Source organism: Triticum urartu, chromosome 7A (genome assembly GCF_056163025.1).
Source record: "Triticum urartu cultivar PI428250 chromosome 7A, HENAU_Tu73, whole genome shotgun sequence".
In the NCBI taxonomy this organism is placed as follows: domain Eukaryota; kingdom Viridiplantae; phylum Streptophyta; class Magnoliopsida; order Poales; family Poaceae; genus Triticum; species Triticum urartu.
The window spans coordinates 126666298-126676249 of NC_141879.1; the positions used below are offsets into that span (position 1 = coordinate 126666298).

General features: G+C 44.0%; 1 protein-coding gene across 1 annotated transcript; it reads left to right on the top strand.

Annotated features, from left to right (window-relative positions):
- The first annotated feature begins 9031 nt into the window (after nt 1-9031).
- On the top strand, nt 9032-9457 carry LOC147958476 (putative glutathione S-transferase GSTU6). The gene has a single exon (XM_087532153.1). It carries the CDS (start codon nt 9032-9034, stop codon nt 9455-9457), a length of 426 nt encoding a protein of 141 aa, XP_087388279.1.
- The last annotated feature ends 495 nt before the right edge of the window (nt 9458-9952 follow it).

The following is a 9952-nucleotide window of genomic DNA, read 5'->3' on the forward strand; positions in this document are numbered from 1 at the left end:
TGATAATTTCTCTTTGATAGATTGTATTTCCTTGTTGCAATCCGTGCTAAATTCTCCCCATGCTTATAGTCAAAATAAAGCTTTTACTAAACATATCGTTGATGCTTTGATGTAATCTTATGAAGAAAAACTTGAGTTGGAAGTTTCTATCCCTAGAAAATTTTATGATGAGTGGGAACCTACTATTAAAATTAAAATTAAAGATCATGAATGTTATGCTTTGTGTGATTTGGGTGCTAGTGTTTCCACGATCCCAAAAACTTTGTCTGATTTGCTAGGTTTCCGTGAATTTGATGATTGCTCTTTAAACTTGCACCTTGTGGATTCCACTATTAAGAAACCTATGGGAAAGATTAATGATGTTCTTATTGTTGCAAATAGGAATTATGTGCCCACGGATTTCATTGTTCTTGATATAGATTGCAATCCTTCATGTCCTATTATTCTTGGTAGACCTTTCCTTAGAACGATTGGTGCAATTATTGATATGAAGGAAGGGAATATTAGATTCCATTTTCTATTAAGGAAAGGCATGGAACACTTCCCTAGAAAGAAAATTAAATTACCATATGAATCTATTATGAGAGCCACCTATGGATTGCCTACCAAAGATGGCAATACCCTTTCCTCTTCAAAGGAAAACCAACGCAGTGCTCAAGAGGTAGCAATGTACGTAACATGCTTCGCCCCCCTATCACGCTCGGCCATGGTAATTGGCGTGAATTCTCAGCCCATGTACTGGTACAGCCCATTAGATATGAAGCACAAAAATGCCAAGCAGGCCATGGTGGAGAACAAGGAGGCCATGTTCATTACAGCACAAACCCACACGTATCGCTGGACGTCTGTTCGTTTCCAAGCCGTGCTGCGATCCACTCCGATCGGATCTCTCCATCGCGTCGCGCTGCCGCCATCGAGAATTAGAGAAGGAAAGGAGACACGGGGACAGGCAGGCCCGTTGCGCCGATCCACGGACACGGCGCCGGTTGTGGCAGTCGGCAGCCAGGGCACACGGCGGTTGTGCGGCAACAACACAAAGGGAAAAGGTAATTTGTTTTCACATCCTATTAGAAGTATAATCATACAAACTATGTGCATTAATTATCAAATATAACATTTCCAGTTATGTATTTGTGCTTTTGTAGACATGAAGAGAAAGACAGCTGAATTGATTCATAAATTTTTCAAACCAATTGGTTCAAGCTCTCACCATCAGAACATGATGCTCCTGCACAATCTGGCGAAGCAAACCAGCCTAATCCTAACTAAGGCTAAAGACCTCCATTTACGCTATGAGGTAAGCAAGAATTATTTAATTTTTAGACACTAAAAATTCTTGTTACATAATATCCAATAAGTATTCTCTGTTGATTGCATCAGCGGTAAATGTTTCAAGCATGTCCTTTTCGAGGAAATGGTGAATATGAGGATTCCAAGAATCAAGGTAATAGCCAGATCATAATTTAATTGATATGCAAGCTCCAAATCAAAAAAATATGTCATTAATAAAATTTCATGAATCTACATCTCTTGTGTCGTTGTCTTTCTATTAGTACTCAGATTTGCTATCTCTTTTTCCTCTTATCGCTGTAACAGGCTAGTTAATTCTGTTAAGATATTAGTGAATAACGGATTAACCTACTGGAAGAAAAATCTCTTATGTCATTGTCTTCGCCCCTCCCCTATGGTAGAATCCTGGCTCCGTCCTGGGCATCAGAGTTGCGCAATCTCATGCTCAGACAAAGACACAGTGGTAGACGATGAGGTAGAACCATCTACTGACAAAGAGCGGTCGCCATCACCCATGAAAGCCGTGTGTAGAGTCGTCTGAGAGTAGTGAGTCGACGTAGAGCGGTCACCGACACGCACGACAGTCGGTGTAGAGCAGGCACCACCATGCTACCTCTTGAGCATGCGTTGGTTTTCCCTTGAAGAGGAAATGGTGATGCAGAAAAATAGCGTAAGTATTTCTCTCAGTTTTTGAGAACCAAGGTATCAATCTAGTAGGATACTACACGCAAATTGCCTAGTACATGCACAAACAATCAAGAACCTTGCAACCAACGCGATAAAGGGGTTGTCAATACCTTCATGACCACTTGCAAAAGTGAGATCTGAGAAAGATAATAAGATAAATATTTTTGGTATTTTTGTTGTATAGATTGAAAAGTAAAGATTGCAAAATAAATAGTAAACTCGAATTATAGATCGGAAACTTATATGATGTAAAGTAGACCAGGGGCCATAGGTTTCACTAGTGGCTTCTCTCAAGATAGCATATATTACGGTGGGTGAACAAATTACTACCGAGCAATTGATAGAAAAGCGCATAGTTATGAGAATATCTAGGCATGATCATGAACATCGGCATCACGTCTGTGTCAAGTAGACCGAAACGATTCTGCATCTACTACTATTACTCCACACATCGACCGCTATCCAGCATGCATCTAGAGTATTAAGTTCATAAGAACAGAGTAACGCATTAGGCAAGATGACATGATGTAGAGGGATAAACTCAAGCAATATGATATAAACCCCATCTTTCTATCCTCGATGGCAACAATACAATACGTGTCGGTTCCCTTCTGTCACTAGGATCGAGCACCACAAGATTGAATCCAAAGATAAGCACTTCTCCCATTGCAATAGAGATCAATCTAGTAGGCCAAACCAAACTGATAATTCGAAAAGACTTGCAAAGATATCAAATCATGCATATAAGAATTCAGAGAAGAATCAAATATTGTTCATAGATAATCTTGATCATAAACCCACAATTCATCGGATCTCGGCAAACACACCGCAAAAAGGATTACATCGAATAGATCTGCAATAACATCGAGGAGAACTTCGTATTGAAAACCAAAGAGAGAAAAGCCACCTAGCTAATAACTATGGACCCGAAGGTCTGTGGTAAACTACTCACACATCATCAGAGAGGCTATGGTGTTGATCTAGAAGCCCTCCATGATTGAATCCCCCTCCGGCAGACCGCCGGAAAGGCCCCAAGATGGGATCTCACGGGTACAGAAGGTTGTGGTGGTGAAAAAGTGGTTTCGTGGCTCCCCTGGATGTTTTCAGGGTATAAGAGTATATATATAGGCAAAAGAAGTAGGTCGCTGGAGCTACGAGGGGCCCATGAGGGTGGGGGGCGCGCCTCCCTACCTCGTGGCCGCCTCGTTGCTTCTTTGACCTCCACTCCAAGTCCTGGATTGCGTTTGTTTCAAAAAAGATCCTCGCAAAGATTTCGTTTCGTTTGGATTCCGTTTGATATTCCTTTTCTGCGAAACACTGAAATAGGCAAAAAAACAGCAACTGGCACTGGGCCTCCGGTTAATAAGTTAGTCCCAAGAATAATATAAAAGTGCATATTAAAGCCCGTTAAACATCCAACAGATAATATAATAGCATGAAACAATCAAAAATTATAGATACGTTGAAGACGTATCACACCACCACAGACAGAAGCTGCAAGAAGAATCGACAAATAACGACCATCACAGCCTGCGAAGATGCCATAGAGGGCAACATCAGAGGCCGACGAGCACCGAGCACCGAGCGGCAGCGCATATGCGAGATAGGATCAATATAAGGAACACCATCAGTTGTCTGTGGGCAGCGATGGAGCCCGACCGAAACGACATGTCTCTCTCACTCTTTTTTTTTACTTTCTCTCTCTCTCTTTTACATAAACCAGCAGCAGCGTCAAGAGTCAAAAGAAAAGGCAAGCCGACTGAGGCAGGCCAAACACGGTGGCCCACAGCAGCCCAAGGCAGCGATCGATCTGGACTTAAACAGCGGCAGTTTCATACGCACGCACGCGAGCGCCCGTAGAAGCCAGCAGTGACTCGGAGAGGGCGGGACCGTACGGGTGGCCGCCGGTGGCGGCCGGCGGACGGGGCCGGAGGAGCACCGGGCGGCGACCGAAAGTGCAGACTCCGATGGGCGGCGGGCGGCGGCCGGAAGACGAACCGAGCGGCGGCCGGACGAGATCCAGCTGCAGTTGACAGAGACAGCCGGCGGCAGAGATTTGGTTGGTGGTGGCTGGCAACTCGAATCAGGAAGAGGATCGGATCGATCCGGACCTACAGCAGCGGAAGGAGCTCCGGGCAACAGAAGCCTTCTGCCTAGATCGGGCACGGCAGGCTGTATGAGTGTTGCGGCAGTAGAGGAGGAGGGAGGCAGCAGCAATGTGGAACAGCATAGCCAGGATATGGATTGGAAGGGCAAGTTGCGATACCCAGAGAAAAAAAATTCCCTAACCTAGGCTCATGATACCATGTTGATGTTAGGAGAATAGCAACTTAGTATTATTAGGAGGCCAAAGCTAGCATATATACACATACATAAGGATGCCAAAAAGCTACAAGAGAATGCCAAGAGACTAGAATACAAAAGGCCAAAAGACATCATTAATATAACTCTAACACAAATAATGTTCACGCTTTTATAATTTGTTTGGAATTTAAAAAAATGTTCCGTCTTTCAATTTTTCTGTTCACAACTTCAGCAAAATGCTTGAGGATATTCAAAAAATGTTTTTGGTTTCAATTTTTTGTTCGACTTATTGAAAAAATGTTTGAAAATTCGAATTTTTGTTCGTGTTCTCTAAAAGTTGTTCGTTTTCAAAGTTTTGTTCGTGCTTTTCATACAATGTTCACATTTTATCATTCAGAACAATCTTTTAAGGACACGAACATTTTGTAAAAATCATTGTACATTTTCTGAAAATGTGATTTTTTTTATAATTTATGAACAAAATTGGATAGAAGAGAATATTTTCTGAAATTTTGAACAAATTTTTAAATGCGTTAACATTTTGTTGAAAAGAAAATAAAACTTGAAAAAGGAAAAAGAAACAAAAAAGAAAAAGAAAATTGAAACAGGAAGAAAAAAATGGTTCGCTACACCCGAACGTACGTATATGTGACTTTTTTTTAACACAGTACAGACGCAAGCGCTCATATAAACACGCATAATACCTCCCACTAAAAGCGTATCGCCGGAATTACTAAAATAAATTCAGGATAAATGCGAGCACCAGGATTTGAACTCTGGTGGGTTAGGGATACCACTGTCCACCTAACCATCTCAACTAGAGGTTGGTTCGCATATGTGACTTTGTTTTTGAGGGGTAAGTATATGTGACTTGTCAAAGAACTATTGTCCTCGTGTAAAAAAAAAGAACTATTGCCCTTTATACGTTTAAAAAGGGGTTGTACCGAAGCGGGTCTCGTCTAAATATGTCGGACTGCTGTTTGGTTAGGATCTGGTCCAATAGCGAATCAACCTGTGGTTGAGTTCATTAGGTGGACAGTGGTATCCCCAACCCATCAGGGTTCAAATCCTGGTGCTCGCATTATTCCTGGATTTATTCAGGATTTCCGGCGATGCGTTTTCAGTGAGAGAAGATGTTCCCGTCGACGACGAAGCGCCTACGGTGACTTCGTAAATCTCAAGATGATATGCCGGCTCAGTTTTTCGGAGGTGCTCATAGGGGTAGGGTGTGCGTGTGTGCGTTCATACGGGTGAGTGTATGCGCGTGTATATGAGCACTTGTGTCTGTACTGATGCTAAAAAAAAAAAATCTGGTCCAATAGATGTCGAACAATAATCTAATCCTTGAATGTCTTGAGGATTCAGTAGTTGTAGTAGGAGGAACATGAGGAGGCTTCAGGCCTTCAGCGATGCTGCCAGCAGCCGTGAACGACGGAGTCTCATCTCTACGTATACAAGAAAAGAAGACATGTGACAACTCAAAAAGAAAAACAAGTCAACGTTGCGTCCCATAAAGAGGATTACGCACGCGTGCAGGAGCAGGTACCGGGAGTGGCACCAAATTAGATCCTTTAAATCGATCTGTTCGGAACAAATTGGCCGGTTTCCTACCCGTATTAAAATCAAAGCGTTTTCTCTCCTGTATAATCCAATGAAAGAGTACAAAACAATCCAACAAAAGAGTACACCAACCATGCACGAACTGGCTCTTCCGCAGGTAACTAATCTGAGTGCATGATGCGTCACCGGTGATGCACATAGACCCACTAATACACATTTCCATTGCTCTAGCAGCCGTGCGCAGCTCAATCCTCCTTCAACAACTGCTCACAGCTCAATTTCCCCCGCAAAGTAAAGGAACTACTCAGCACAGAGCGGAGAGTGGATTTTTTGCTATCAGGCTCGATGGAGCCCGCTATTTTCAATCATTCAAGAATCAACCTTTTGAGTTCCAAAAATATCTGAAAAAATACACAATTACTTATAGACGTATATTAGATGTGTGTGAAATTTCATCACCAAAGACGTTTATATGTGGCCTGTACAGGAAAAACAAAATAATAAGATTTTATAGTGAATAGCACATGTGCTGGAAATACGCGGTTTTCTTATTTTTGCGTAGCTCACATCAAAATGTATTTCGTTCTTGAAACATTACAGTCAGGTAGTATACATCCATATGTATATGTGTATTTTTTCCCTGAATTTTTTGGAAGTTAAAATTTTGAATTTTAATGTTTTCAAATAAAAGGCTCCATGGAAGCTCGAGCTCCATTAGGCATTCCGATGAGAACAAGCCTACAATTTCAGATTAAGTTAAGAAGAACACATACGTAGGTCAGTAGTCTACTAGCTCCAAAGTGATTGAAGAAGAAGAAGAAAAGGATGGGTGGTGAAGGTGCCCTGCAGCTATTGGGCATGTTGGTGAGTTCGTTCACTTTCGAAACAGGCTTTCGCCCCACTTTATAAGTAAAGCAATGACCACGACTATACAACAAAAAAAATTGAGCCGAAACCGTGGAACAATCGTTCTACGGTATTTTCATTAATTCAAAAAAATATTTACAAGTCCAGTCCAAAAGATCACTCAATACCGGTTTTGTGAACCTAGAAAAAATTACAAGTTCTGTGCTATCCAAGTGCTGATCAGATCAACCTTATCCCACTTTGCTCTGATTCTGTTTTTCACGAATACGCAAAAGGGTTGCGTATCATTGCATTGATAGGAGGGGAAAAATAGCAGTTACAGGAGTAGCCTTACAAGTACGTACACGGGAGAGCGTCAGTGAGAGCTACGGTGGCGCATACAGGGGAAAGGGGTGCGCACAGGCCCAATGGAAAGGGGTGCGCACAGGCTTTGCTCTGATTCTAGATACTTCAAGCCCCTCTTTTGAGATAATATATCCAAGAATCATAATGCGGTGGTGCCCTTCTAAAGATCTTGTCATTTCTGATCATCCAGATAATCCAGCAACCCATGATAATGATCTCTAGCACAATACCTGATGGTAAGTTGTTCATAGTGAGATGTATCTCATCATATGAAGATATTCCTCTGTGTGTTGGTGGGGATGAGCAAGTTCCAGCATGACCAGGCAAATTGGCAATCCCAACGTAAGTGAGAAATTCTTTTCTTTGTAGCATCTGCATATAAGGCATAGTTATAATCTTCCAGGTACATGTTCTTGCAATGTAACATGTTTCTTGTGCTAGTTCTATCATGCATGAGTGGCCAGAAGAAAATTTTGTGTCCGAGTCTGCAGGCAGATTTCCAAAGCAAATTAAAGATGTTGTGCGCTGTGCTTACTCCTGTGATTGCTTTGTACAACTTCACGGAGGAAAATTTATAAGAGGATCTTCCAATGGACCAAATATCTCTTGCAGTCATCTCTGCTTTGTTGCTGATGATCTCTTGGAGAGCATTGTATTGGATGAATGCTTGCAGTGATAGGGGTTTGTGGAAATGCTGGCTGAAGTCAGACTATACAAAAAATTCAAGTGCACTGATGATCTCTTGGAGAACATTGTATTGATTGAATGCTTTTAATAATAGGGGTCTGTGGAAATGCTAGCTGGACTATACAACAAATTCAAGTGCAGCAAAGGAAAAAATAGTCTGCTAGAGCAATAACAGAAGCATGCCCAAAGAAACATAAAAGAAAAGGGAAAAAAGACAACCAAGTGTCCGGGAAATCAATGGCCCTTGGGTGTGGCAAGTCGGAGCGCGGCAACAGTCATCGCGGTCATCATGAGGGCAAGCCGGTCATGATCCCTCTATCTACATAGCAGGTGCTAGTGCTGCAAAAATGCGTGGAATTTGAAGCTAGAGTCAGAAGCACGCCTAAGAAAGACCCGCTCAATAATCGTCTTGTTGTAATGTTGTGCGTCATCCGCAAGGTCCATGCTAACACCGCAAACACAAGTCAGAAGACAAGTCTCCTCGTTCCGGTCTGGTTGGTCCGGGTCTGAAGGAACCCGACTAGGTCTAGGGCTTCTCAATGGGCCCCTAGATCCTCATGGACAAAGCTCCGAAGAAGCCACGCCACCGGGCACGAAAAGAAGATGTGTGTCCCCATCTTTGGGACCACACAGAGGGGGCACAACTGACCACCAGGGTTGTGCCACTTAATCACCTCCGTCTCATATGGGAGGCGATCTCGTAGCACCTGCCAGACAAAAAAGTTGATCTTGAGAGGCAAAGGTGCTTTCCACATAGGAAAGGTCCGGAAAAGAAACTGTCGTCGGCACAAGAAATGCTACACCGAGCCAAAATAAAAGATCCTCGAAGGGGTCAACCACCAATATAAGGCATCCGGATATTCCAAGAGCACCGGTGGGAGGGCAGCTCGCAAGTTAGCCCACTCCACGGTCACCACGAGCATAAATGTGAACCGAAACAAGACGTTCCAATGGCCATTGTGGGAAGCCGTGGAGGCCAACACCATATGATCTGAGCAGACGCTGGCCCCTGGATGAGTCAAACCGAACACGGATGGATCAATGTCCAACGATAGTGCTCGTGCAGGAATGATTCTTAGGGATCATGAGGGTGCTATCCTCTTCAGTTCTTGCTGGCATCTCCATACATGGGATGATACCTTGGAGTCTGAAATTTTGACCCTCATGGAAGATATTTCATTAGCCTAAGAGTGCAGTAATTAATGTGCCAAATGATATGGAATCGGATTGCTTGAAGGCTTTTTTTTTGGAAATGGAGGTAAAACCCCCGGCCTCTGCATCATGATGATGCATGCATCATGAGCGCGCTCGCTTCTGGGCCGCCTACGTCGACGACAAGCTGTTCCCGGCGTGGCTAGCCATCCTGCGCGCGGCCACGGAGGAGGAGAGAGCGCAAAAGCTCGCCGCTACGCTCGCGGTGCTCGCGCCCATGGAGGAGGCCTTCTCCACCTGCTCGGCCTTCTCCTCCGGCGGCGACTCCATCGGGTACTTCGACCTCGCGCTCGGGTGCCAGCTCTTCTGGCTCGACGCGCTGAGCGAGATGTTCGGCGTGATGGTCATCGACGAGGGCAGGACCCCGCGCTTCGCCGCGTGGACCGAGAGGTTCCTGGAGACGGAGGCGGCCAAGATGGTGAAGCCGCCCATGAGCAGTATGCTGGAGTACGCCGGGCAGCTGCGGGCTCGCTGGGCTGCTGATGATACCGCGGCCGCCAAGTAGGTGGCTCGGTGGAGCTTCTTGAGGTCGACCCACGAGTGAAGATATGGCCAATGGTGTTGTTTTTTAAGGTTGCAATCGTGTGTCGTCACTTTATTTGTTTTCCAACATCATCATTCCTCTTAGTTGTGTGACCCATTGCATCACGTCTGTCCAGTATGCAATCTCTATCTCTACTACCTAAAAGAATTGAAAGGTTCCGTTTCCCCTCTTACGTCGTTGTTTTCGTCCGCACCTCCCCACCCTTCGTAACCTCACGTCCATCTATTTTTGGCACCTAATAAATAGTTTATAAAAACTGCCCTAATTTTTGCTGCAAATCATGTCTGTAAAAATCGTCCGTAGCAATGGAAGGAGACATAAATCTGTCCTTCCGTTTCTCACCTCCTTCCATTTCTGTTTCTCTTCTACCAAAGTTTTCGCTCCTCCCACGATCTCGCATTAATCACACATTCCATACGGAATGACTGAGATTGATTCCATCAATCACGTGGCCCT

Bases quoted from the DNA above. Each gene is read 5' to 3' on its own strand.
- LOC147958476 (XM_087532153.1), top strand. From the start codon at position 9,032: ATGCATCATGAGCGCGCTCGCTTCTGGGCCGCCTACGTCGACGACAAG.